The sequence below is a fragment of the Pholis gunnellus genome (genome assembly GCF_910591455.1).
Source record: "Pholis gunnellus genome assembly, chromosome: 11".
Taxonomy (NCBI): Eukaryota; Metazoa; Chordata; class Actinopteri; order Perciformes; family Pholidae; genus Pholis; species Pholis gunnellus.
Window position 1 is genome coordinate 12,802,303 of NC_136538.1, and position 27,550 is coordinate 12,829,852.

General features: G+C 43.4%; 4 protein-coding genes across 5 annotated transcripts; 1 reads left to right on the plus strand and 3 right to left on the minus strand.

Annotated features, from left to right (window-relative positions):
• Positions 1 to 657: 657 nt before the first annotated feature.
• On the minus strand, positions 658 to 9,869 carry rrp12 (ribosomal RNA processing 12 homolog). Its single transcript, XM_079168651.1, has 34 exons — positions 9,688 to 9,869; positions 8,572 to 8,795; positions 8,251 to 8,334; positions 8,075 to 8,151; positions 7,859 to 7,964; positions 7,652 to 7,768; positions 7,406 to 7,544; positions 7,177 to 7,304; positions 6,973 to 7,071; positions 6,796 to 6,887; positions 6,561 to 6,672; positions 6,332 to 6,432; positions 6,123 to 6,237; positions 5,891 to 6,033; positions 5,685 to 5,806; positions 5,541 to 5,605; positions 5,286 to 5,448; positions 5,008 to 5,162; positions 4,767 to 4,834; positions 4,557 to 4,650; positions 4,283 to 4,441; positions 4,066 to 4,146; positions 3,878 to 3,983; positions 3,669 to 3,776; positions 3,413 to 3,570; positions 3,239 to 3,330; positions 2,442 to 2,597; positions 2,177 to 2,349; positions 1,977 to 2,084; positions 1,840 to 1,886; positions 1,666 to 1,741; positions 1,283 to 1,350; positions 1,106 to 1,188; positions 658 to 1,005 (listed from the first exon to the last, which is right to left on the minus strand). The coding sequence occupies exons 1-34, from the start codon at positions 9,824 to 9,826 to the stop codon at positions 903 to 905; spliced, it is 3,861 nt and encodes a 1,286-aa protein (XP_079024777.1). The 5' UTR covers positions 9,827 to 9,869; the 3' UTR covers positions 658 to 902.
• Positions 9,870 to 10,396: 527 nt separating this feature from the next.
• ubtd1a (ubiquitin domain containing 1a) lies at positions 10,397 to 16,369 on the minus strand. The gene is made up of 4 exons (XM_079168460.1): positions 16,286 to 16,369; positions 12,039 to 12,266; positions 11,251 to 11,436; positions 10,397 to 11,033 (listed from the first exon to the last, which is right to left on the minus strand). Exons 1-4 carry the CDS (start codon positions 16,362 to 16,364, stop codon positions 10,819 to 10,821), a joined length of 708 nt encoding a protein of 235 aa, XP_079024586.1. The 5' UTR covers positions 16,365 to 16,369; the 3' UTR covers positions 10,397 to 10,818.
• A 2,216-nt stretch (positions 16,370 to 18,585) lies between these two features.
• On the minus strand, positions 18,586 to 21,959 carry zdhhc16a (zDHHC palmitoyltransferase 16a). Of its 2 annotated transcripts, XM_079168519.1 has the most exons (11): positions 21,803 to 21,959; positions 21,238 to 21,495; positions 20,939 to 21,133; positions 20,761 to 20,849; positions 20,597 to 20,625; positions 20,383 to 20,516; positions 20,090 to 20,173; positions 19,911 to 19,996; positions 19,364 to 19,487; positions 19,148 to 19,218; positions 18,586 to 19,043 (listed from the first exon to the last, which is right to left on the minus strand). In XM_079168519.1, exons 1-11 carry the CDS (start codon positions 21,902 to 21,904, stop codon positions 18,941 to 18,943), a joined length of 1,275 nt encoding a protein of 424 aa, XP_079024645.1. In that variant the 5' UTR covers positions 21,905 to 21,959; the 3' UTR covers positions 18,586 to 18,940. The 2 variants fall into 2 exon arrangements, with proteins under 2 accessions (XP_079024645.1, XP_079024646.1); XM_079168520.1 differs by lacking the exon at positions 20,090 to 20,173 and having other exon boundaries at positions 21,803 to 21,958.
• An 856-nt stretch (positions 21,960 to 22,815) lies between these two features.
• On the plus strand, positions 22,816 to 25,775 carry mettl18 (methyltransferase 18, RPL3 N3-histidine). Its single transcript, XM_079169512.1, has 2 exons — positions 22,816 to 22,963; positions 24,684 to 25,775. The coding sequence occupies exons 1-2, from the start codon at positions 22,859 to 22,861 to the stop codon at positions 25,647 to 25,649; spliced, it is 1,071 nt and encodes a 356-aa protein (XP_079025638.1). The 5' UTR covers positions 22,816 to 22,858; the 3' UTR covers positions 25,650 to 25,775.
• The last annotated feature ends 1,775 nt before the right edge of the window (positions 25,776 to 27,550 follow it).

Below are 27,550 nucleotides of genomic sequence, written 5' to 3' on the forward strand. Positions count from 1 at the left end.
TCTGTACAAAAACAGCTCCAAATTTGTATTTAAATAATCTTGCATTACTGGTAATTGCCCAGAAGTCTACCGTGTCCTCAAGTGAAAACAATAACACAAGTAAAGAGGTGCTCTCATTAGAGTGCAGATCTCCACCAGGTGTGTCTGCAAGGACAACTGCTGTATTATGTGATTGAATGAATACAGCCCACAGTTGGCCATCCCCTCGGTCTAGACAGCAAAAGGCTGCGTCGTAAAACACACTTCAAACTCAAAAACAAGCGGCGATGAATGCCTGCAATGGGCTCAAGTCCTCGTATAATACACCTCATAGAATCTTGTTAAAAACTAAATTTAACTCACTAAGCTGAATGCCCGCTTATCAGCAGCTGACTTGAGGCTCGTTGACCGGTGCGGGGAAATGTGCTTCAGCATTCAGTGTGATCCCGACTTAAGCCGGGCAGAAGAATGTGTTTTGAGAAAGTGTAACACATCGCAACCACCAGAGGACCTTCAACATGCAGCTAAACTGGGCACCCAAAATACAATGAAGAATGCTGCAGCAGAATGTGAGATTTGCCGCGGACAGACACAGAGGTGTGCTGTGGGCGCTCACAAGCATTCAAAACGCTGTTTTTAAATGGCGGGGGATTTTTTATCTGATACAGAACCAACAGATTACAGTTGAGTGGTTTCTTTAATGGCCGAAGGTCCACAAAGTTGTACGACGACAGATACTTTTGAGGACTTTGAAAGATGGAACAGTTTAAAAACAAACTGGTTTCACCTTCAGTGACAGTCTGTCAGAAACACACACATCCACACACACATCCAAGGTGTATGTCTACATTTTAGTATGTTTATGAACACACACACACACACACAACACATTTAAAGTCCATTGAGGAACAGAAGAATGTTCTTCAGGCTTTCCTCTTTTTCTTCTGCATTTTCTTTCCAGACAGCGCCCCCTTCTGGGCTCCTCTCACCATGCCCTGGAACTGGCCCTGCAGTTTGGCACGCTTCCTGTGAACACACAAAGAACAAAACATGTTGGCGTCCGACATTCAGGCAAACCAATTCCTTGTGAGAGAAGTTTATGAAATTCTACTCTAATGGTTTTTACCTTCGATTGAGCTGGGCCTTCTTCAGAGGGATGTAAGCATACGGATCAGGCTTTCCTTTTTTCTTCACGTCTCCTTTTCCTTTCTGAGAAATGTAGGATGCAAGAACAGACATTCAGAACTTAGGTTTCTAACCAACAACTCCCGCAGTGCGTGTTCCTGCATGCTGTCGGACTCACCTTTGACTTGTAGTCTGCTCCCATGTCTTCTCTTCCTCCCAGAGGTCTGTGGATACCCGAGCCCCCAGCTGAGAGGAAAACATGTGCTGATTAGTCTAAATCACAACACGTTATTGGTAGGCCAGGATAATATGTTTAATGATAATATTTACAATATAAACATGTGAATTTTAGCAACAAAATATAAACGTGACAGGGAACAGTTGACTGATTAGTTTTATTGATCTCAGTGCATACATATGCATCTCCACTCCATAGATATTTATATCTATGAGTGTCTCTCTAGACAGATTTTTTTTGGATGGTAAATTCGTATATCTTTGTTTTTCTGAAAACAATATCGTCAGTAGGGAAACGTTATTATCCCCCAAACACAGTCCTACCTTTATATTTTAGCTGCGGTTGAATGTCCATGTCCTCATCCATGTTGTCATCAAATCTTCGTTTCTGTGACTTTTTCTGAGGGGGATTAAAAAAAAACAGATGATTAATGAAAAACAGCAATAAAAATGTCTCTACAGCTACATAATTACTTTGCCACATGTACAAGTACTTACACTCTTGACTCCAGCCTCTTCTAGGATATCTTTCATCTCTCCCTCATCTGTGGGACCAGTTATAAGTTATTGTCACAGTCTGTTCAGACACAACAAAATGTACAAGACGGTTGGATTAACTACAGGATTCCTCTTACCGTCTTTGACATCCTCCTCGTCATCCTCTCTGATGATCAGCCGTCCGTCTGATGTCACCTTGAAGCCGTGCTCAACCTTGGCACTCTTTTTCATCGCTGGGTTGGTGGCTGAGAAACAACAATAACTCAAGTTAACAAATACCTCCACAGGATGCAGTAAGCTATTTGTTTGTCTTGACAAATTTAAAATGCAGACTCACCGAGCACTCTCTGGGAAACCTTGGGATCCAGGAAGTTAAGCGGGTCATCTTCCTCTCCTTCTTTGAGCCAGGCCCGAGCTTTGTGCGGTTTGCCTGCTTTCTTCTGAGCATTACGAGCCTTCCCTTCATCCTCTGACATATCACTGTCTGACTCGGCCAGGATGTCCTCGATACTAGAGAGGAGAGGACAGACGTTTAGTTAACAGAGCAAACGGGTAAATATATGAGGGAATGCAGGACTTTGTGTGGGGGAACAACCGCCTACCTTTGGCTCTTGGTTTTAGGCTCCTCCCCTTCGCTGTCGGAGTCGTCCTGTTGCTCTGCGGCCTGTTTACTCCGCTTGGTGCGAGCGTCTGCCTTGCGGATGTTTGCAAGGACCTTGTGGTGTTCTGCAGGCAGCATGCTTTTCACCAGCTCAAAACTGCAAATACAGCAGATAATAAGACACATGCACAAAAATACACTCAGTGCACGACACTGTAACATATAGAAATGATGTTGTGTTATACATTTCACAGAGAAGACATCTGGTACCATCGAGACATCCAGTGCACAACTGTCTGCCTGTAAGTAGTGTCTTGATTATGACCAATCTTTAGCCTAACTTGTATTTAAAATCAGATTAGGAGGAGTCAGCTGGGTTAAACAGCTGCTGCCATTATTAAACAAAGCACCCCTTTGTAAATGTTCGCATACTAATCAAACGCTAACATCTTCTCATACTTTCACTGCACAGTGCTTTAATCAGTTGTGTTTACAATAAAACTGTTTTGGTTCACTGGTAGCAGACAAACAAGCATTATTAGAACTAAACAGAATAAATCAGATGCATCCCTGATGATCAAACAACAGGTCCCAATCACAAACAGCACAGAAAGCAATCAACTCGGTTCACTTTTTAGAATATAGTGAAAGACATTTGTTATCCAGGCTCCACATCATATGTCCACAACCACTTACACAGCAGGATTACATAGCTTCTTCTTGGTTGTTGTTAGCTGAATGGTTCCCAGCTGATTCTTATCGTGTCTTTCAAAAGGAGTAAAGGAAACCAGCACTTACCCAAACTTCCTGATGAACTTGGTAAAGATGTTCTTCAGTTTGGTTCTGAAGTGCCTCCTCACGTCGTCTTTGATGTTCCCGACTCCCTCCATCTGAACACAGAGAGTGAACTCTGTAGTAAATGAAGGCACAACTATACTCTTATAGCACAGCAGCTATAATGCCGGTGCCTACCATGACAGTGGCGTGTGACGCCAGCGTCTTGGGGTCCATGATGAAGAGGATGACCTTGATGAAGCTTAAGGCGGCTTTGACAATCTCTCTGGTACGAGATGTCAGCAGCAGGCACACATTGTGCAGCAGCTGCTCCCTGGTGGACACATCTATGGCGTCTGAAGAAGAAGAAGAAGAAGAAGAAGCACCAGATTGAATCCACAAATACGAGCAGTTAGAACGCCGACAGGAAATTAGTGAAAGTCAGCAGGCTTACCTTTATACTCAAACACCAGTCGAGTCAGCGCCAACACTGTGCAGGTGATCATAGTGACGGAGCCGGTGAGTCCTGCGTACACCAACATCAAGTACTGATCCATGGCATCTGGATCAGAGACAGACACTCTGTGTTATACTTAAATCAAACTGTCAAAATGAGAAACTTGCATGCACACATACACGAGAAGCGGACGACAGGCGACTTACCTTTTGGGTCCCCACAGAAGCGGACAAAAGCGTTTCCTATTTCCACCAGCAGATTGTAGGCGTTCTTACGTGCTCCAACAGACACCTCCTTGGTGCAAATAATCACCTGACAAAGACAACAATCTCATGAAAATGGCAGCTATCGGTACTCACTGGGTTTGTTTGCGAGCAGGTATTTGTGTTTGTACCTCTGGCAGCAGTGTCGTTATAAAGTCTTTGTGTTCTTCATTGAGACTTTTCACTATGTGGATCAGACACTTCAGTCTCGGCTGAGAAAGACAAGATGAATAGAGATACAATCAGACAGCACCGTAAATAAAGATAGATATATATATAGATATATATATATATATAATTCCATCTCATGTCGGCTTTATTTTATTTCTCCCTACACAGCAGTCTCACCCTCTTTGCTGGCGAGGAGGCATTTTTCAGAGTTTCGAGCAGGACGACTTTGAGTGTTTCCAGATTAGCCACGACAAACGATCTGCACTCGTCTCTCTCTCCTCCGCACATCTCCTCCAGCACTCGGTACGCCTTCTTCTGCATGCCCGGCTCTTTGGTCTGCGGAAAAAAAACCGCACCAACAGACAAAGATTAAAAAATATATCGATATTTAGGTTCAAAAGCTTTTAAATAAAACTGGACATGCCGTTGTGCACAATCTTTACACTCTTACCTCCAAATATGGCTTAATCAGCTCAAAGGTTTTAGTCATGGTGACCTCATCTACAGAGGGAGCCATGGCAACTACAAGGTCCATCATTGACAGCCTGAGAGGTAGAGATGTAAGAGTCAGTATCATGAAATGCACCCGATTCTAAAACACATAGTGAACTAAAAAAGGCAGACATCACTCTGTAGCAATAGATCCATACTCGTGTCCTACCTTGTGAACTCAGTGGTGTCAGTGCTGCTCAATCTGTCTGTGGCTTTTTGCAGGAACGTGCAGATCATCTGAGGAGAATAGTTTTGATAAGTGACACGCCAGCACAAAAAAAAAAAAAAAATACATGACTGTCAAGTCATCCACTCCTGGCACACTTCAAAGTGTTCGGCATTGACTTGTAACACCAGTTAAATTATGTAAACAAACATTTTGCAGCAGTATGTGAGAAAACTTCACTGACCGGTGTTTCGGTGACATTTAGGTAGACCTTGATGGTGTCGAGCACAGCCATCCTGTAGGTGCCGGACTCTCCAGCTGCGGGCTGCTGGCCGTACACATTGAAAAGGATGGGCAGGAAGTTCTTGGAGAAGCGGCCCACTTCGGCTTTTTCTTCCTCTACAGACATTAAGCAGACACAAGCGGTTTTGGAAACATTTGATTCAAGAGGAAGTAGCAGCAGCAGTTTTTATATGTTGTCTCTCTCTCTCGCGCTGTGTGTGAAGACGTGCGTCTTCCTACCGGTGGAGCAGCTCTTGTTGACAACCGTGCGTAGAGCCTGGCACACCGTGAGCCTCAGGTCCGGCCGTTCATTAACAGCCACACCGAGTGTGCGGGCAATGCCTTTGAAGGATGCCAGCAGGTCCACAGGACATGTACAGAAGCCAGGAAGCATGGTCCAAATCTGAAAGAAAAGTACAGACATGCACTTCTTAACAACTCATTCACTGGAACTCTTTACTCACAACACAAAGTTAAAGTCGCTGTAGAGCTAACCTGTGTCTGTAATGTCTGGTAGACTCTGGACTCAAGTTTCTGTCCCGCTTGCTCCAATTCTTCGGCTACAACACAAAATGTCATCAGTTAATACACATAAACAGTAAATCCAGCATCACAGTGGAGCATCACGCATATGTTTACCTCTCTGCTTGAGTGTAGAGGCCAGAGGGAGGAAGTAAGAGGAGAAGAAACCAAGGTGAGTGTTCTTCACGTGATCCCGTATGACCGGGATCAGCCAGCTGCGTGGGAACTCCAAGTCATCCCTGGTGGGAAAAAAAAAAACATGCAGTCAGTTAAACCACTATAATGACAAGAAGAGTGCGTGTGTCCAAGGTATTTGCACTTACTCATAGCCGGTGATGTTGAGAGGCACTGCACCCAGCACAACTTCAGGCCCCATGCTCTCTACAGCTCCTCCTACAGCCAGGTCCAACTCACCGCTGAAGGGGAAATGAGGAGTGGAGCGCAGGTCTGCCAGAGACTGAAGGGACTGTCAAAAAGGACACAACACAGAGACTCAGGCAAACTGTGAACTTGCTCTCCTCACATAGTGATCTACGAACGTTTGTGTGTCTATACCTTGGTCATGATGGGGTGAGCTTGTTTCCCTGCAGCTCGATAGAAGCAACCCAGGATCTGCAGCACAAATGGCCAGGAGGCATGGAAGCGATAGGACAGTCCTTCTTCTACGATACTGAAACCACAATTATCATGATGAGCATTTTACATGTAGTCTCTGCGTCAAAGAAGGGGAAAGACTGACATTAGTTAACAGTTAGGGAGCTTACCGAAACATTTTGCAGACATAGGAGGGGTTCCCGGCGGAGGCTGAGGCAGAGATCATGCCCATTTCCTCCATGTGAGGGGCGACACATTCAGTTAACAATTTCTGAAACAGATAAACATAAATAAATCATCATATACTGTCTCTAATCACAATCCAGAAATACCCCCCTGAGCCTAGACAAACACACTGTCAACTTTGAGTTCCTCAATGTGGATGGATCACTTCTTTACCTTTAGTGTATTGGTGGCTGCAGAAACCACCTGCGTATGAGACGACAGCAGGCAGGACATGGCTGCAGAGAAGAGGCGAGGGAGGTGACCCAAACTCAGAGAACTCTGCAAACTACACGAAGACACACAAACTGTTGAGCCACAAACGACTGAACGGACGACGATTAGAAAACACGCAATTACACGATGACGAGAAAGGATTTAATGATTCTGTTGCAAGAAATCAGGTTATTACCCCGCCAGGTGAACGTGTGCTTTCTCCATGACAGCGAGCCAAGCCAGCAGAGGCTGCAAGTCATTCTCACTGGGCAGATAGTCGTACAGAGCCTGAGGATGAGAAACAACGCGTTAGCTCCCACAACACATTCCGCGTTCGGACTTTGTCTCATTTGTTTTGTTTGTATTCGCTCACCGTGATGATCTGCGCGTTGAGTTCTGGTGAGAGGGTTGAGGCATTTGGCTTCCCGCTGAATAGCCTATGAAAGGCCTGCATGGCACTAGCGGTCACCAGCTACAGTCAGAAACATAGCAGCCATGTTAAGAACTACACACTGAGCATCCATGTGGCTGCACAAAGGGCATCTGGCTGCACCCATGGATGTTTCTGGGCTCTCACCACATGGCTGAGTGTCATCACTCGCAGCAGAGTCTCACAGCAGGACTTAACAGCTCCCAGAGGAAATGTCCCCATCAACTCCTTCAGAAGACCCAGCACATGAAGCGTGGTGGTGTCCTCTTTGCTGCCTGAGAAAACAAATAAGACATAAACTACAACTTGCTGCACAAGCACAAAATATGAACTATTTTACCTTCCCACAGGAAGACCAAACAAATAGTTGTCTTACCTCCTGCCTGCTCCATTTCTTTCATGCAGAACTTGGCTGTGGTCGCTGCAGCAGGGTGATGGGTCGGGGCATTATCTGTAAACAGGAAGTCACTACCTCTGAGAACGGAGCAAACTCCTTGCTGTGCTGCTTTACGGACCTGAGAGGAGAAAAGGGGGACATGAAATTAAACTGGGTCAAAATGTCAGCATCTCATTCAACATGCAATACTTGTGAGGCGGTTATTAGCAGGCGGGTGAGACGGACCTTGGGCTTGCTGTGCACCGTGAAGCTGAGAAGGCCGTGGTAAGCCTGGAGAGTAGACGGGTAAGTCCAGACAGACGCATCCTGCTTCCTCAACAAAGTGGCCAGGCATGACAGGATCTATAGACGCACAAATGTCAAAACTCAACCGATGCTGCAGGTTTGGTCGGTGAAATAAAAAAGACAAAACGGAGACAAACCCCCACTCACCCATCTCAGAGCCGAGGCCGTCTCAAACATGGCCTGTTTTGACATGACGTCCATCAGAGCCTTGGTGGTGTCCGAGAACTTAGACATGAGCACCGGAACAGGAACCCTGGTGAACACAAAACACCAATAAGATGAACAACAAGTTGTTGTTTTTTTAAGTAGCCTTGACATGAATGAGAGTTTCATTTTGGCGACAAAGGTGGTTAAAAGTCCCACCGTTTCATGACGAGGTTGAGAAGGTACGCCACTGCAGCCTGAGACTCTGCTGAATCCACAACTTCCAGTGTGGTCATCTACAGAAAGCACAGACACACCAAGGCTCGCCATCACCTTCAACACACCACAAGGTATTTGGTAATGTCTTGGTAAATGTTTTGGTTTTGTGTACTCACCAAAGCAGCAAAGTATTCGGTTTCTGTCTCCTTCCCGCCTTGACTTCGGATCACCTCAGTAACAGCTGCCAACACTGCGCAGATCTGTGAGGCACATTAACGTTACAGCTATAGGAAATCTCAGCATCTTCATTTCCACGTATATATATTTGGTAGTAATGTTGGTATTCTCAGAGCTACCCTCAATGTTTTGCTTCCAATGCAAAAAGCCGATTTGACTCTTTAAAAACAAGAGGTTTGCTGGCATTGCAGTCAGCCGTATACAGCTATGTATTCATGGGGTGTTGTGAATAAATGACCTATCTTCGGTGTGATGCCTACCTCTTTGTGAGCAGCTGAATTGGACTCCCAGTAGCGCTGCACCTTTCTGAAGGTCAGGTTAGAGCAGTCCGACAGGCCGCTGAGGAAGGTGCCCGAGGTCCTATCTGAAAAAGCCTCATCTGGCTCCTCTTCCATACGGGCATCTTTACGGCCACCGAGCTCCAGCGGACCGACCTGCAGATCATTGTGTAGCTTAAGAGCATCAACCGTTAGGTCGCTCTTTTCTGTGGGGGAGAAATAAAGACGGAGAGGCACAACATCACAACAATCTGACCTCCACACGATGCAAAGGAAAGTCCTCCACGGGCATGATAGGGTTTACACAATCACACAGCACATAGTCTGCATTGTAACTTTGATCCAACGAAGTGTGCATTTCATATGCTGATGATAAGCCTGAAGGCAATAAGCCCCCAAAAATAGAATGAATTGAAGCTTGGTGCAGCACAGTCCCGACAAAGCTTCACCAAGTAGGCCTATCTCATGATGTCTATGGGTTATATACGTGGCCCGCAGCAATTCACTGCCATGGCTTTACAACCAAATATTAAATATGAAGACATGATTGTTTGGGTACCCTGAAATTGGAGGATCATGTACAGATAGACTAGAATAGATACACTGTTCACCCAACGTGTGGATGTAAACAGCATCAATTTACAGCTGAAAGTATTCCTAACTACATGTAAAGTCTAATGTGCTGGAGTACAGAGCCATGTGTGTTTATCTAGCAAAATACGTACAAACGTTGTATTATTGTTGTCGGAGCTGTTTATTTCAGGGTGACGTTGCCTGTATAACATCATCAAAAATTGAGTAATCTTAATTTATCGACACAGTTAAACAGTCTCTCTCTCTCGGCCACACACACACACAGCAGTTGTTATCATGTAAAACCAACAACTACACTGACCGACACGTTGTCTCAACAGACCGAAGGTTAAACACAGAAAGATAGGGAGTTAGATTTGCCGCTGACAACATTTGCAGATTGCAGATGAACATTAAATGGCGCAGCATATAAAGTTAGCCTGGGCAGTTGCAAGTTAAATGGCTGACGCTAGCTAACGTTAGCACTAGCCACAGACCCACGTGTAACGTGAAGTGGAAGCTTACCGGTGGGTCGGCTGAAGAAGCGGCTTTTAGCAGCCTGCCGATAACGACTCGTCTGCGGGTTTGAGTCGCTGCTGTGTCCTTTCTTCCACCGTTTGAGTTTAGACCCCGTCCCAGATCGCAGTTTCCCCGATTTGACCATTTTTGGGGTTCAAATAGTCCCGTTACCCCCAACTGTCTGTGCGGCTCCAGTTGAAGCTGTCGCTTATCGTATTACGTCACGGGCGTTCTGCCCCTCACGTGCCGGACCAACATGACCGTGATTGTTGCTTTGCCAGTAGATGGCGCTGTGCGGCACAAAACGACACTCACGCGACATAACAAAAACGTCTTCATGTCAGCTGAGCAACCATTATCTGCTGAGGCTGGATGCTTAGTGCCTAATAATCAGGAAAATGGAGGACAATGATTTTAAATGTACAATATTTATTGATAAGTTATTCAAGTACAGTGAGCATCATATTGTACACAAGACTACAGTATCTTGTTTGGAGTGATGAAATAAAAAACAAACCTCATCATCTCTTATTACCTTTTAGAAAGGTGCCTTCATTACATTCCGTGTCCTAATTATACAAATATACAGGTGTGAATTGAAAATGTAGTGTGCACATAGGTACATGACCAAACAACACATATGGAAACAGATATTTACATTTTTCTTTTCCTCTACAGTTTTCGGCCATCCTTATCCTCCTTCTCAAATCGCATGACAGAAATCTTTAAAAAAAAAAAAAAAAAAAAGGGAATGCATTTTCCTTATTCGGACCCCCGGGTGAACCATATTCAGTTAAAGCACAAGTACAATCACACAAGACGAGGAGGGGGACCCGTGTAAACAATAAAGCTGTGAGTGGATGTCCACACAAACAGACAGACATACACTGGGATGTGCATCGTAGGACTCTACTGTTAATCTAAAGTGTTTCAGTGCTTTTCAATATTCTTACTTCATTTGGAAAAAGGAAAAAAATACAAAAAGGAGCCATATAAAAGCAATAATTTCTTATATAAAAATGTACACAAAATCCACTGCAGTGCCAACTGGAAAATGATTACAAGCCCTACTTCTGCACCCCCCTCTCTGGCACGTTCTTTATATTTTCCTCTCTTCAAAGCCCTCTGTCTCACTCATCAGTTAACTATGACTGGAGAGTTCATATTGACGATCACTTGAACGACAAAGTCCTTCTGGATCTTGGCGTCTTGAAGACGAGTCTTGTCAGTCAGGAGCTTCCCGGAAAAGAACCACCTCTGGCGGGTCACGCCAATTTCTTCCTGTTCTTCCAATTGTTTCTTGAGCTCAGCGATGGAGTCCGCCATGCTGGCGGTCAGACGCACATCCTCTCCTAAGGAAACCACAAGGCATAAATAGAGTTGACGCATATTTCTGAACACGCTGTGAGACACTGAATAGCTATGAATTCTAAATTAGTCTCCAGTCTAGATGAGTCAAGATGCGATGAAATGCCGTATGCATGCAATCTGTGAAACATGTATTTATGTCGATTTTAATGTCATATCATACATATATATTATAGGCCATGTTGGGTGTTTTTTTTTTACCTGTTGACAATCGAACCCGCAGCTGGAACTCTTGTCTGCAAGGAGGAGGTTGAGCTTGTTTTTGTGTGGCGTCAGAGACTTTGTTGTCACTGGACGTTTCAGAGATGAGGTTGACAGGCGGGGCTAAAGTGTAGGCCGGGAGCTGGTAGCGGTTGCCCAGTTCATCATAACTCTCTGTGAGGGAACCTGCAGAAGAACAAATAGAATACATAAACACCGGTTTCCAAAAATCTTTCTACCAGTAACAGTAACTCACTTCAACCCTCATACATAAACCCCTTCTCTCATCCAATAAACCACGGATAGCATGAGTTCACATTTACATTATATTTACTTACATTTACATCAACAGCACCAGTGACCTTGAACTACACGCTTAAAAGCAAAAGCACTCTTGTGCGTGACTAGATAAATATGCAAGAACAGAGTGTTTTTTTCCACCTAACTCTGCTATGGCTTTCTGTGCACCAATCCATTCACAGAGGTCACGTAGCACTGTGGCTATTATGTAACTATTACAGCAGTAATCTCTGAACAACTGATGCATGGCATTCTGAAACCTGTCCTTTGATATTTTGAGAACATTGAGTTTATGCATTTGGGCCGGAAGTTCCAGGACAATTACAGCTCACAATTGATAGCTGGATGAAGCACATTTCCACATCTAAGGGGGCACGTGTGTGTGTGTGTGTGTGTGTGTGTGTGTGTGTGTGTGTGTGTGTGTGTGTGTGTGTGTGTGTGTGTGTGTGTGTGTGTGTGTGTGTGTGTGTGTGTGTGTGTGCTCATACCGTGTGGCAGAGTAATGCAGGCTCCATCCACTATAGCCTGTGCTAGCTCCAGGTCATTGCACTCTCCAGCCAGGGCTGCTGCTCTGAGTGCGTCCCAGATCTCTTTTCGTCCATCAAAAGCGGGAGCCGTATCCCAAAACTCATCCCTCTTACTCCTCAGCTGGCCCTCCGTCATCGGGTACTCACTCTTCCACTTTGGACGCTCCTTCTTGAGGGGCTCATTACGTCCTGAAAGCAAAAGCAAGGCAGAGTTCAATCTGATATAAAGACTAATCTAAGAACCGATGAAAAATACTGTAACCCCATATCATAAGGGCTATGCATTGCTGGGCAGTCATGTAAACAATTTTTAGTTTTTAAAAAGGTAGCAGAAACTACAGCAACGTTATAAACATAATGACATAATGGCTGCAGCTAAATTAGTTACTGTAAAAGGATTATATGGCAGTTAAACCATTCATTTGGTAGTGAAGTTCTGAGAAACCTGGAGAAGGTTGCCAGGTTCACTCAGGCCACAACCGCTGTAAAATGGTCAGACCTTTACCATTACCTCACGCACGCTTGTAATTTAAATGTGTTACTACTATATTTCCCTAAGCAGAGCTATAATTTATGACAAAAGAAATGACAAAAAACATTTAAAATGTTAACCTCTTTGAACTTTAAGAGCATAGTATCATCACTGAAGACAGATCATTTATATGAGAAGAAACATTTCCCAATATAATACAAGATACATTCTAGAAGATAAATGCTTCAAATGTACTTTAACATTATTGTTTTGTGTACACTTGGTCATGAACACCAGTGAGGTCAGACAAGAAAAAGGAGGCTCATCTTGAGACTGAAGGATCTTTAGTAAAAAAACGCCCTTGAAAATGCACAATGCGTACTCCCCCTTGCGTCTGTGATATTCAACACTATCTCCTTTGCTATACAGGCTTAGTAACGCTAAGTGCTATTATGCATGGTAATGCTCTTTGTTACAACACATAAACCCAGCACCTTTATACACCTGCTGCAGGTATTTACATGCTGCCGTATACGTAATATCCACTGTACCAGCATACCAAGAAAGTACATTTGATGCACAGAGGGAGGGGAATCAAAGTGATTATTTATAGCGTTGTGGATTACTGCAGTGGCTAGTAACACGTGTGCACTGGCAGGCACTCACACACAAGCACGCACACACACACACAGTGGATTATAGGCAGTAATCAGACTCCTCACAACAGGATTTATCTGCCCCTATTCCATAAGGCATTGGTTGGAGAGATGAGCGCTCTTTGACCAATGAAAGCGAGCAGAAATACTCAGGGACTATTACAAGTCTAAAAAAACAAAGCACAAGGAAATATGAACACAAAGCCTCTACAAATCAATTATCACACTAAGCCTCACTGCAATCAAATACTGTATATATTCTGATGCGACATGCTTCATAACTAGAGCAAATGTCTGCATCTGTTAATTAGGTTGGGCATGAGGTGCCATTTTCCAGAGTTTAATGGTTTGCTCTGTCATTAATAATGCAGGCCACCATAGAACGATAAATGTCACACCGTGACCTTCAGAGATGAGCTTCAGGTTGCCAGTTTGGATATATACAAGGCGTATTGTTTACATGTGTGCCAGCATATGCATTCTTTCAGAAGTACACAATTTACACATTTTATCGTTTACATATTAGTAATAAAAGGCACAGATTTAATATCAAATAGATGTTTTTGTTATGTAAATGAAAATTCCATAATGTCTACTTATCCAGCATAAACATGGGTTTCTAGTCTCCAAGTCCACTTTTGTTATTGTTGACAGGCAGCAAAGGACTGCATTAACAACAAATGCAAACAAATGCAAATATTATCTGGAGTCCTAACAAGCAACCTGACTGACAGAGACTGCAAGGTCATTTGAAGTTGCTCTGATCTGTTGTGTGATGACAACTTACATTTCAAGTCATGAGGTTTGAAAGAACGAACATGGCCAACAGCACAACTGAATAAAACATGCTTGATTTGAGCTCGTCCTGGTTGTAAGTATAGTTATAAAACATTACTGTGGGCACCTTTTTTGGTTTGGTTCTGTGTTACCATATTTAAAAAATATTGTATCCACCTCCTTACTGTTGTAAGTCAGTGAGCCTGACTGTGTACTGTGCAGTGTGAGTGTACAGCCGAGTTTATTTTCCTCAATTTTAAACATTTCTGGTGGATGGGAAAACTACCAACTAAGTTATACCAAAACAGAAATCAACCAAGCTTCTGTCATGTAAACTAAAGTGTTATTTTCTGGCTATTATTATTGCTGCATTATTTCTACTACTAGTAGTTGTAATAGTGGTAGTATTTCAGTGTTCAGCATGTGGCTTGTAACAGCACAGATGGATTGAGGAACACATACTGGAAAAAACATCAACTGAGAAACATCAGCATCTAAGTTAACAAGCAAACATCTCCTAAACATCAGCACTGCAACCCCTAACCGAATTGATTGTCTCACATCTCCATCAAAGTGACCCCAGTGTACCCTTTTCCGTGAACGCATACATTTCAGTTAGAGGCAGCAATGTGAATGCTGTCAATCTTTTTGTGTTTCATGTATTTTTAACCATTTGTTCTATTCACATTTACAGTATACATTATTTGTTGTCCTAAAAAACAGTCATAGAATAACAACAGCATCAACAGCACCGGCAATTTGAACTCAACACACACAAAATCCCCAGAAAGAAATGATGGCCGAACAAATGTGGCACAACAGCGCACACGTGAAAACAGAAAACATGAAAGTACACCTTTCAGCCCACACACAAATCTATACTTACTTTTCAGCAAAATCTTAAAGGGTGCGTTTGGCACTTGATAGTAGTTGTATTCCCTGGAGTTGGGTACGCCCATAGCTGTTCTTACTCTGAGGTTTGATGTGAGTCAGTTAAAAGTCAGCATGAGTGACCTAAAGACACCAACCCTCGAGGAAAAGGACAGCCCTGCTGCGTCCAACCAGCTTGTTGATGTGCAGACTCCGATTCAGAGCTCAGTTAACCGTCGTTACACTTCCCCTGTTGTTTTTGAAATGACCACACTCCTTCCACTTACATCCCTTCCAATAACAAATACTTAAAACCCTCAAAATACCACAGGATCAGTTCATTGAGGTGAGAGTTCGTTAGGTGTCCTAACCAGAAGGTTGCTTCTTTAGGCGTAATCCCATCAGCTCTGTTTGGAGACAGGATGGAAATACCCAAAGGCAACACACTAAACCTATTACCAGATAATAAACCCTTGTCAGACCATTACAGGAGAAGCTACTGTACTTCTGCGAACTGACCCCAGCAGATTATTGTTTTTCCTTTGTGAAGACTCATATGACTAAATGCAAATCTGTCGCTCAGATGCTGCATTTCCCCAGCTAATATAGCCAGCCAGTTCATTACAGAGGCCTTCTGTGTTTGTGTCTCACAAAAGCAGGTCTGAGCATGTGAACATGATCTGTGAGGTCATGTAACTATATTTCGCAGCAGGTTGACATAAGGCAAGTCATGCACCAAGTAGGTCAAACTTTGATCTGAAAACTCTGTGTGCGGGCAACTGCTGCTGCCCCATGCATAATGTATGACAATCCAGCTGATTGCACTGCCACGTCTTTCCACAAGGAATGGACTAACCAGTGTTTGTATGTAACACTGTTGAATCAGCGCAGGTCCTCAGCACAGATTACACAATGACTTAAGTCATGAGGCCTGAAACATTTAACGCCCGAGACAGACAGGAAGCTCTCAGACAGAGAAAGACGTCATTGCAACAGGGTTGTAGCTCGGAACCCCAACCTGCATTTTATCACAAATACACGATTTGTTGAGGCTTCATCTTCTCGTGAAAATGTACTGGTTTTGACAATCTGTCCTGACATAATTATGTGTTTTATGTAACATAGGATGGGTATTGCATAACACAACATTTGAACGCATTACAGAAGCCATACCTTAAACTATAATAACATAATAGTCTAATCTAATAGAACAAGGCTAGGCCCTTTAGAATATTTGCAGGTTCTCTTAAACTCATTGTCCTTTCATCTCACTTGCAACAGCACTCAAAAAAATAATAATGTATACAAATAATGTCTTATTCTGAATTTCTGGTTAAAGGACGTCATCACAAATGTTTAAATCACTTCAATTTGTGCAGCAGTGTTTCTAATGCATTCAAAAGGCTGCAGTCCAACGTGTTCCAGCTTCTTACCTCCACGTTTTTTGCTTCTTGTCGAGCTTCGGGCACTCCCTTGTCCATCCATCGTACTCCTCCCCACACAGCCTCCCATCACTGTCCCTATAATCAACACCAAGGAGAAAAATATATTTGTCATATAAATTGCAATGCATATCTGACCACGTCGGATAAATAAACTGTTAATGACTATATGAAATGAATTGCCTTATATGAAAAACATCATCAGGGAATAATGACAGCTCAGCACTCCTTGTTCCTGTGAGGTCAGACAAGCTGCGATGTTTACGTCACGTGTACTGCCAGCTGACGGGGGCACGCGCCTGAACCTTATGCCACCGTTGCTCAGATTTTTCCAATCACATATTAAAAATGCATTTATACACGATAACAATTATTGTTAGCTGTTTGCAATTTAAAATATGTAGACTACTTCTGATGGGATTTCATGAATTTGCAGTCTTATTAGTCGCAGGCCTTTTGCTATATCTTTTTTTTTTTAACAAACAGCTGTAATTAATTTTGCCTACCGGAAATCCAGTCTGCTAAATTATGCATTCGTCTGCAGTTTGCTTGCCACATCCGAAATTGCTTCCAAGTGAAGTTATCACCCTGACGCGATGAGAGATAATCAGCAGGTTGACAGGCTGATATCTGTGCGGGGCTGGCGGGCTGGTGAGCAGTCTGGCCCCGCAGAGCCTCCAGGAAGTCTCAACAGCGTGTCCAAAAATATACAGCAATCAATTCCCGTGGTCCCCCATAATCATAATAAATGCAGCTCACCCACGCAATCCGTTGGCACTGGTCTAGAACATAGGTCTAGAATTAAAGCCTTATCGGTCTCCACGCATGCGCAGTTTACAGCAAATTCTCTATCCTGCTTCCTTCAAGCTCATCAGAATAAAAGCGGGGATTGAGAAATGCCCGCTCTCAATAATAAAGCAATTGGAAATGATTGTTCAGTTTGCAAACAAGTCAAACTTTTAAATAATTAAACAGCAATTACGATAGACTTGAAAAAACTAAAACCCATCCAATTTAACATTGACACAAAAATCCAGTACTGTCCATTGATAAATCTATGTACATTTATAGTGCATGCTGGTAAGGGTAAAAACAGAAAGAGTCCTGAAGTGTGTGTGCAGAAATACTTGACTATTGCTCATGAAGCATCTCAATCATCGATGTAAGAAAAATCTACTCTCAGTAAAGAAAAGTCACTCCGTTGCCAATTGAATGTGCTCAACTTGATGCTGACCTTCATGAAAACACTGATTTTGTTCAGGTGTTTTACCGTAAGAGCACATACCGAAGGTATGAACATATTAGCCTCATTATGCTCAACCTAACTTTAGGCCATTGTAAATCTATGCCAAGCATTCACCACAGCATGTCACAACCATATGTAACACCAACCTACCCAAGTACCAACAGTCCAAATAAATGAATAGTATGCAGTTTCAATATTACTATTTTAAAAAGCTGCTGCGCCCCAATTATCAGAATTGATATAATATAAACCAAATTGATATCAAATTGTTAAGAATCCTGCAGCATTATTCCATTCTTTTCTAAATTATTATTACTATCAATTATCCTTATCCTTCCAATCACTCAGTGCAGCTTGTGATCAAACATGACATGTTGAACACTGACATCTGCTGGGAGATTTAATACTGACAGGTTTGTGTCTATGTGCGAGTGTGTGTAGTCGGTTTCTGACAGAGTGGGGATGTGATGAGCAGTGGCAGGGGGAGAGCAGGCTGGAAACAGGCTGAAATCTGTTATCATCCCTTAATCTGCAAATCTCTTTTTCCAGCGTTCACCATTTAATTGACAATATCGTCATCATTCATCTGCTTATCAAATTGCATTAAGTGCAGAATATTAACTCAAATGTATGTCCTGGGAATAGTTTAATGCCAGCAGGATTTCTGCTCAAATTGGAGGAAAATGTTTCATCTTTGTGCATCGCCACTACAGTGGCTGCTGGTTTCTGATGGAATATATTCACAAGAATCTGCATCTCAATTAATCCTCCCCTACTAGCAGCATGTCTCTGTGTCTGTCTGCGTCAGCAACACTAGGATATAACACTGGAGCTGGATTTTCTCTGCTCAGTATTGTGAAGTGATCCTGGACAAGAGAACTGAATACCATAATTGACAGTTATTCAGGCATATGGTGCCTACCTAAAACTGCCAGTGAATATTTATTTGCTTTTTGGAAAGAGCTTGATGCACAAAAATGCAATCTGTGTATGTGTAAAAATGGTGAATGCACATCTTTAGTAATAACTGAATATTAATATTAAGCAATTTATAAAGATTTATTAACTTAACAGGTAAAAAAATACAGATAAATAACACATTATCATGATACTGCAGTTTTACCATGGCCAGAGCCAAGTAAGACCTGTTTGTCAGACTAAGTAAAGAACAAACCATCCGTGACACATTGGCCTTTTCGGTGGTGAAAAATATAGACCGAACCATGAGCAATGTCATTGCGAGTTTTTGAGGTATTGGAGGCTGATATGTCCCCATTTCTTCAGCTGTATGGAGCCACCATGTAGACATCCTGACAGCCAACCAGATCAAATGACCGGAGTGAGTTGGACACAGCAAAGACTGCTGATATCAGGCTACAAGTATGCCCGAGTCGAGTCTGTCATACAGGTATTAAGTCCTTTTTAACTGGGAAGGCTTCCCATTTCAAACCATCTCTAGGTGGGGGGTGTCCAGAGGGAAGGAGAACACGTGTCAGCCAGTGACTAGAGACACACACACACACACAAAAAAAAAATCAAGCAGAACAGGTTACAGGAAATACAAGGCAGCACTGGCTACATGAAAATCATTTATCAGAGAGACACACCTTGTCTTCTCCACGCCCAAGAAGATCTTCCAGTTATTCAGCCTGCCGTAGTTAAAAGGGTTTTTGTAAACCTGAGCAGTTAAAGAAAAAGAATCGGAGCATTTAAAAACATAGTACTGTCATTGCCTTTTGTTACCCTCTAATTTCTTTTAATTGAAGGTTTGCGGCTCACACAACATGAAATATGTTTACATTTGAAGTATTCAACATGCTCACCCGTCCTCGTTTTGCCATTCGCTTTGTTTCTTTGCTGTTAATGTGTTTTTCGATGCTGGTCTCTCCTCTGGATATGAGGACTGCATGCCATAGGGTCAGAGATCCCAGGGCCACTGCCACAGTGCTAATGGAACAAAACACATTGTATTTGAATGAGACAACCACCACGTTACAATTCTCTACTACATACTGACAGTGTGGAATCTACAGTACACAATGTTTAAAGATGTATTGTACTAAAGAGAAAGTAATGAAAGACATAATGATGGTTTTCCGAATATTTCATACACTTGTTTGTTTACTGAGTTCAAGCTGGAGCTGCTTCACCACCATCCAAAATGTTAGTTTTTGCAGCTATGAGCGGCTCCTGCATTTCCTTTGTGCATTTCATTGTGGAGCAACAGTGTCAATCAACAGCATGCTCCAACATTTTTGCGACTTAGTATGCATACTTTGTTTGAGTATACTTGTGTAATTTTTCCAGTGTGAGCATACAAACACAAAGCCTGCTTGTAATTAGTTTGTAATATGGACTTGTATATTTTACCTGGTCAGCACCCACATGTAGATGATGCTCTTATGAACAAACTTCTCCTTAAAGGTGTACGGAGGTGCAGCTGTCTGATAGTTGGTCTTGACAAAAAAAACAAAGAAATATATATTACATAACTAACAGATAATAACACATACGCTTATATTATTGTGTGTGTACTTTTGAGACTGTACCTGACCAGGAGGGAGAAGCCCTATGAGAACACCCATCCCAGTTACTGGTACCCCTGACTTTTCCACATCCAGATGCTTGAAGCGCTAATGGAACAGCCCGCGTACACAAACCCGAGTGTTAAAGACAGAAACAAGGCAGTGTGAGTAAACAACAGTAAAACCCAGCAGAGAAAGACACCAGACATGGAGGAAAAGTAACAGATAATACCCAAAAAGTCTTACAAGGACAAAACTCCAAACAGTGCCAAAGGCAACGGCGGTCGAACAGTGTGGTGCGAGTCTGAGCTTCTCACCTCAATGGCATTGTATGCATCTAGGAAGAGGTTTCTGCCACTGATGCTACAGTAGACACAGCCCATGGACAGTGCGAGGCAGAAGGAGAAGAAATAACGGTGGTTTAAATGGCCCACGCAGTTATTCAGCCAGGCTGAGATGCTGACATTAAGGCAACAACCATCTTTTCTCAGTCACATTTAAAAGATGAAATAATGTTAGCACAAAGGATACGACAATGATGGTCCATTTTCAGAATGCACCTGCAAAGGAAAAAGTATTCAGTCTGAAACTTGAAACTATTTTGCGAGGGTTTTCCTTGTGTGTTCAATTCAGATTGACAAACCGCTCATCACTTAAGGAAACACCAGAAGAGAAGACCCACGACATTGACTCACCTGTTACAGATACCACAGTGGTGTGTTCTTGCTGGTTTGGGAATGATGCATTTTTTGCAGACCGCCACAAACGGACTGTCGTTTTTTTCCTGATTGAAAGAGGGCATTTTCATTGCATTAATAAATGTAAATTCAAATCAAAACCAGACTAGTAAGCTTTCTGGTGGCTCTGTCTTACTGTAGGGGGGTACCCTGGGGAAGTCTTGGTGGCCTTGTAGTAGTGGAAAACAATCATGACGAGGTTCCAGTGTCCATAACACACGTGCCAAGCAATCCACGGAAGAGAGTACGTGTTGAAGACCATAGGCAGTAGGATCAGATACGCTATTGCCAAAATGGAGCTCGTCAGTATCACCACCAGACAAACAAACACCTGCAGGACAAACGCAGAGAGCTTTCTTCAGAGAAGAACTTAGAAACTCCTTGAACTAATCAAAGCCTCAACACACACACACACACACACACACACACACTCACCGTGCCGAAGTAGCGTGTGACATAGTCCACAGTCCAAAACACCGGTTCAAAGACTGAGTCGAAAACCACATCGGAGTCTGTGAGGGAGCTGAAGTACAGTGACTGCACCAGCAGTCTCATGTACGCCCATATTGTGCGAATCCACAAAGGCAGAGTGGTCCTTCCTCTCCTGGTACAGGACTTGAACCGCACACACCGCAGCAGGTGGAGGCTTGAGCTGGGACACCACCGCATTCTGCATCTGTGATATGCACGAACCTTTGAGGAACAATAAAGAAACAGTTTAATGAAAAAGGTACAACAAAATACAGCAAATCGCATGTATAATAAATCCATATCAAACAAAATGGACATAGTAAGGAATTGTGTCCATTGTAATCTTGATTTTGATTAATCAATTAATTGTTTGGTCTATTAAAATAGAAAAATAGTGACAAATGTCAAACAACCCCACAACTGGACAACGGTTTGCATTTAAACTTGAAACATTATTATAATGATTAATTAATTAACAGTAGTTGCCAAAGCCTGTCACCTCTTATCGAGTGTATCATGTCAATCTTACCAAACGCTGAATTTGGAAGCCGGTCAACTTGGATGTTTTGGGAGCTGAGTTGTTTTTACAACTCACCGTATCCGTCCGTGCCAATTTACACTTAAACCTCATCAGGTAGGTCTACATGTAACGGTGTAGCGAGATGAACAAGCTTGTGAATCAAATAGAAATATAGAGGTAACAAACGAGCATGTATGAATAAAGGGTTGGCTGTTAAATATGCCCAAAGCCTCTCGTTAGTTGCTTTGCTGCATTCCAGACAGAGGGTGCAGTCTGGTGGAGGTTTTGCAGCCACCTGAGTGGCCTGAAGTAGAGTTGACACTTGTCAGCAGCAGCAACATTCAGCTTCACAACATCAGGCAATGCTAGCCTATTTAAAGACCATTGCAAGGCAATTAGGTAAGATATTGCCTCATGAAAGCGTAAACATATGATATGTCCATAATGCACATGGCTGTGAACTGTCTTATAGAATCCTAACGCTTCAAAATCCCTTTTGTTTGTCCCGTCGTCCAGTGTTTTCCTGTCCAAACACTGTGTGCTGCGTTCTTATGTTCAGTAACGTTGCAGATTTATTTGAAGGGAATACTCACTTTTCTATGAAGGCAAGAAAGCTGCCGAAACCACCCCTCCCGTCGACATTTTCAAAAGGAAGCAAAAATGAGGTTATTGCGAAACGTTGGCGAAGAAGAACAGGATCAGAGACCTTCTGTGACAGTCTGGATCCTGATCCGGAGCTAGTGCGCGTGCGCCAGAATCGCGGCGAAAGGCATCATGGTAGTCTGAGTCAGGAATAGATTTCAGACATATAGATATGACATAATTGTACCTATATGTGCCTGAATGTCCTATGTTGTATGCTTCTGAAACGGTCACTTTACATTATTAGAAAGGTGACACGCTGCGTGTCGTTTACTATAATTCTCGGAGTGCTGGGACTTGTAGTTCTCACATGTAGGGCGAGAGAGCGACACTCCACCCACTCGCCATGTGGAGCCCACCACAGTAAGCGGGGACACAAACCTTCCAACCTCAAGCTAACGGTGTGCTGGGTTGTCGGTCATCATGTCATTTTGTTTTAACTTCGACGTCCCGGCACAATCAACAAGCCCGGACGACGTGGATGGAAATGAACTGCCAAATGGAAAGAAAGATAATACCGCTAAATATGTGAGTAACGCTAGCTCACTAATACATGTGGTCTAGGTTAAGTTACTCAAAGCTGTCAGGCAGGAGTTATGACACAACTTGTTGGCATGGATACGGTCGTTATTAAAATAAAGGTAACGTGTATACTTTTATGAGGGCGGGATGATGGGAAAGGGGACCACATGGCTACGTCCCAAGACTACTTATACTTTATAAATGGACAGACTACTCGTCTCCACTTCCTCCCACTGTACGAGTGGCGGAGTCGTGAGCCGTGGTCTTGAGGTCCCGCCCACTCACCCGCTCGAGTCCATCACGAGCCAAGCACGGCCACATGGTCACCGAGCTGCTGCCTCAGATTAAACATGAAAATGAACTCTTAAAACGTTATAAGCGTTGTAAGAACTACCTAAAAGAATGTACTTTGACTCTCTGTGCCTCTGTCAATCATTTTTTGTTTGGCCAATCATGGGCTTGTCTCGACATAACACCGGCGTAGGTATCAGATGTGCTCGGTCTGCCAAATCGGCTTATGTCCCGCCTATACAGATGAGGTCACGCATTATGATTGGCTGTATAGACTACTGGGCGCTCTTACAACCCGCCCCTTCTCCGCGTCTGATTGGCTATGCCCTTCTAGGTCGTAGCTAAACCAGTGCTAAACGTTAGCCTAGCTATGATGCTAACCGGCTCTACCGACTACACAGGTCCCGGAAGAGAGCATTTTATTCCCGTAGTCCGAAAGTAGGCTACTCGTTCCAAATAACGGGAAGGTTTTTACGAAAAAGTATCGTGAAATTCACTTGAAAAAGATGTTAAGGCTGGAAAACAACTCTGTAGATTTCTAATGTTGACAGTTTAAAAATATTTCTCTGTCGACGGATTGTTCCACAAGGAAGACAAATAATCCTTAAACGAATCATTTTCTCCATTTAAATGAATTAATGTGCTAATTATGTGTAATAATGACACATTTTAGATATTTGATTTTGCAGTATTGAGTTTAGTTAGAAAATGTCAGGGACACACCCCCTCATTAACCCACTCCCACGATAGATATATGCAGAATATTTAATTGAGTCATTTCCTCTACCATTCCATTCCATCACAATTAACAATACAAATGTAAATGAAAGTTAGGTGTGCATCTGCAAGAGAGTGTAGGTGGCAAACCCCTTGCCTATAAGCCTTGACATCTGCACCGTCAATAAACAGTCACAGCGGAAATCCTACATTCATACTGATAGACGACTGTATGAGTTGTTACTCTACACCAAAGATGAGAGGAATGTTCAAAGAAAAGCTCTCCAGGCATTTTATCTACACTGTTGTGCTCTGGTGGTTGTGACAAAATGGAACAGTTTGACCGACCAATTCACACATGATCTCTGCGAACAGTGTTGATGACACAGCGTATTTGTAACAGTCTCATGTAAGTTCATCAAGTGTTTATTAGTAGAGCACATAGTTTATAGACTTCATAGGTAGATATACTGTGGCATCATTATAAACCATTTAACATCCAATCAACACTGCACTGTCATAGATTTGTTTAAATCCAAGTTCTTACATGTTCGTGGTGTTTTCACATCCAGACTTAGCATCATATTCATGACCTCCACAATTCGTATGAAGACCCAAAAGCCCCATAATCCTGTATTTTTACAGAGCCATTAGGCGCATATGTAGCTGAGGGAATACAGTTGGTCTTTAACTATGCACACTGCTTTATATCTTCCAGATGGAGGATGACGCCAAACCAGCAGAGCCGGTAAAAGAGGCCAAAGAGCACCTTCCACTCTCTGACCCACAGCTCCTCCTCAGGGATGCTGTCGCTGAAACGGTTTCCATAGGAACTCTCCCCCTTCTTCACTTCCTTAATGAGACCGTTTTTGAAAAGACGGCCTCGGAGCGAGAGGACGAGGAGGAGATTCTCTCCCGCACCGTGGAGCAGAGGTCCGACCTCATCTCCGGTGTGTACGAAGGTGGGCTGAAGGTGTGGGAGTGCACTTACGACCTTCTGGAGCTGCTGGAGAAAGACGGAGAGACCTTCGGGGGGAAGGCTGTTTTGGATTTGGGCTGCGGTGCCGGCCTGTTGGGGATATTGGCTCTGCATAGAGGAGCCAGGCAGATCCACTTCCAAGATTATAACAGTACAGTTATTGAGCAGCTCACAGTGCCAAATGTAATACTAAACTGCCAAGAGGAGGAGGATGAAGTAGACAGTGAAGATGACAAAGAAGGGCGGGGCACGGGGAAAGTACAGGGGGAAGACGGTTGTAAAAAGAAGGAGAAACAAGAGGTAACAGACGGCAGCCCACCACCTAAGAAAAGAGCCGCAGACCTATCCCAGCACCATTCACTAGCCAAGTGTCGGTTCTTCTCTGGCGACTGGAGCACGTTTCTTGCTTTGGTTAAAAAGGAGGACCCACAACCCAAATACGACATTATATTCACTTCAGAGACTATCTACAACACGGCATACTACCCAGCGCTACACGAGACCCTTCACCGACTGCTTGCCCCAGATGGGCTGGTCTACCTCGCCACCAAATCCCACTACTTCGGTGTCGGCGGTGGACTGCACCTGTTTGAGACGTTTGTGGAGCAGAGGGGTGTTTTCTCGTTGGATCACCTGTGGGACGGTGAAGAAGGACTTCAGAGACACGTCGTCGTCCTTCGTTTTAGAAAGGCAAAGAGCACTTGAAGAAGTGAAGCAGCTGGGTTCGATATGTTCATGTAATAACTGACGCTCTGCACAGTTAAACACAATAAAAATATCAGGATTTTTATTTTTCTATGTGCTTGCAAGTTGTATGTAAGAGCAACAAGGAAGAGCTGTAATAAAATATGCTGTCTCATCTCCGATTTGGTCTTTTGTTACCTATACCTTCTCTCACTTCCTATATAGAAATTTGAATGTCTGCCCGTAAGTGAAGTGCAGTTAAAAGGGGCTGTTAGTGGTCTTTAGATGCATGGGGAGAAAAGAAAGGAAATGGGCTCAGTGACCTTTGCAAGTGATTTCCCCAGTGTTCAAACAGCAGCATGAAAGCCAGGCTTGTTTCTGAAGTCCGGCACAAAATGTCAATTGCAACTTATCCTACCAGCCCAAGGATGTAGTTTGAGAGTGGATTCTAAAGTCACTGCACATCATTGGTGGGACTCTATGGGGTCTCTGTACCTCTTATTTAAGTAGTGGCTCCTCTTGATTCGGTGGGGTTTTTTAAGCATCAGTTAATGGCACTACGTAATCTGGGTGTGCTCCATTGCAAAACAAAAGGTCACGACACGTTGGCACGAGTACTGACAGCCAGGAAATATGTGCAAAAAACACATCAAAGTACAGGAAGGGAACTATGCGGTAATTCTTCCAACACCGTGTGGAATCCCCTCTTTGTCCAGATCAAGGAAATAAATTAATTATTCTGACAGGGCTTTTTTTTTCTGAGGAAGTGTGCATGAAATTCAGACTAGTTTCTCGTGTTGGTGACGAGGACTTCAGAGGGTTGTCACAGGCTCAGTGACCAACGAAACTGTTGCATTACTGTCAGCTGGCGTGTTCAACAACTGTGGTTTTACCCTGCTGACCCAGTCCTGTCGTGTTTGGCTGATTGAGCACCATCAGTATCACATCCCTGTCGTGTGTGACCAAGACCAGAGCGCAAACAAAGTTATTTTAGGAAGGCTGTGCTGTTGTATACACCCCTATCAGACCTCACCTGAATAAATGACTCCAGCTACACAAACATTCACATGAATCAATCTCATCATAATCCCATGACGCAAGTAGCACACACTGCCCTGCTGACAAATACTATTTGAAGATAAGAAACACTTTTCTAGGAAACATCATGTCACCATGTCAAACATGACTGTGCGTTTCAACACCCACCGTGTGTGGATAGAATTTCCACGTACATATGTAACTATATTGTATTGTTAAAAGACTGTTTCTCTATTACGCACACACAAAACACCAAACACGGTTTCTGTTTGCATATGCCGGGCCAGCAAACTTCCAGTGTGTCTGCCTTGTCATCGTCTCTCATCTCGACAGCTGTTCATGGCCTGTGGGGGAATTCCTGGTTCCTCGAGTAGACACAGCCTTTCCCCTGCTTACTTTATGGGAACAGGGGGCAGGGCCAGTCAGATGGTTTTCCTCAGAAACTATTATGTGTTGATTCACTGTGAGGGGGCGTGCTGTTCACCACTCCCACTGTTTCCTTCTTACTGGGAAGTGACTGTCAGGCTTACCGAACGGAGGGAGCGTATGAAAAACAGATAGCGAGGAGGGAGGGCGACTGATGGGCGATGTGAAAGGTGGGGGTATTTAAGGTGCTCTGCTCTGAATGTCAGGCAGTATGTCGTATCCTTCCTCGGGGCTCGGAGGACGTGGGAGAGTGAGCAGAACACGCAGGTGAACCGGTTAGGGAGGGCTTACTGTATATGTTCATTTAGTTTTGCTGCTGTTATAACATCGTGTTGTTGAGATGGGACTGCTGAAGAGTTGTAAGCAAGAGCACCGTCCTGGGAGATGTTATTTCTGATGTACTCAAGATTTGGAGAGAAACGTTTCAGTGAATGACTGGGGTAAGTATTTAGGAAGAA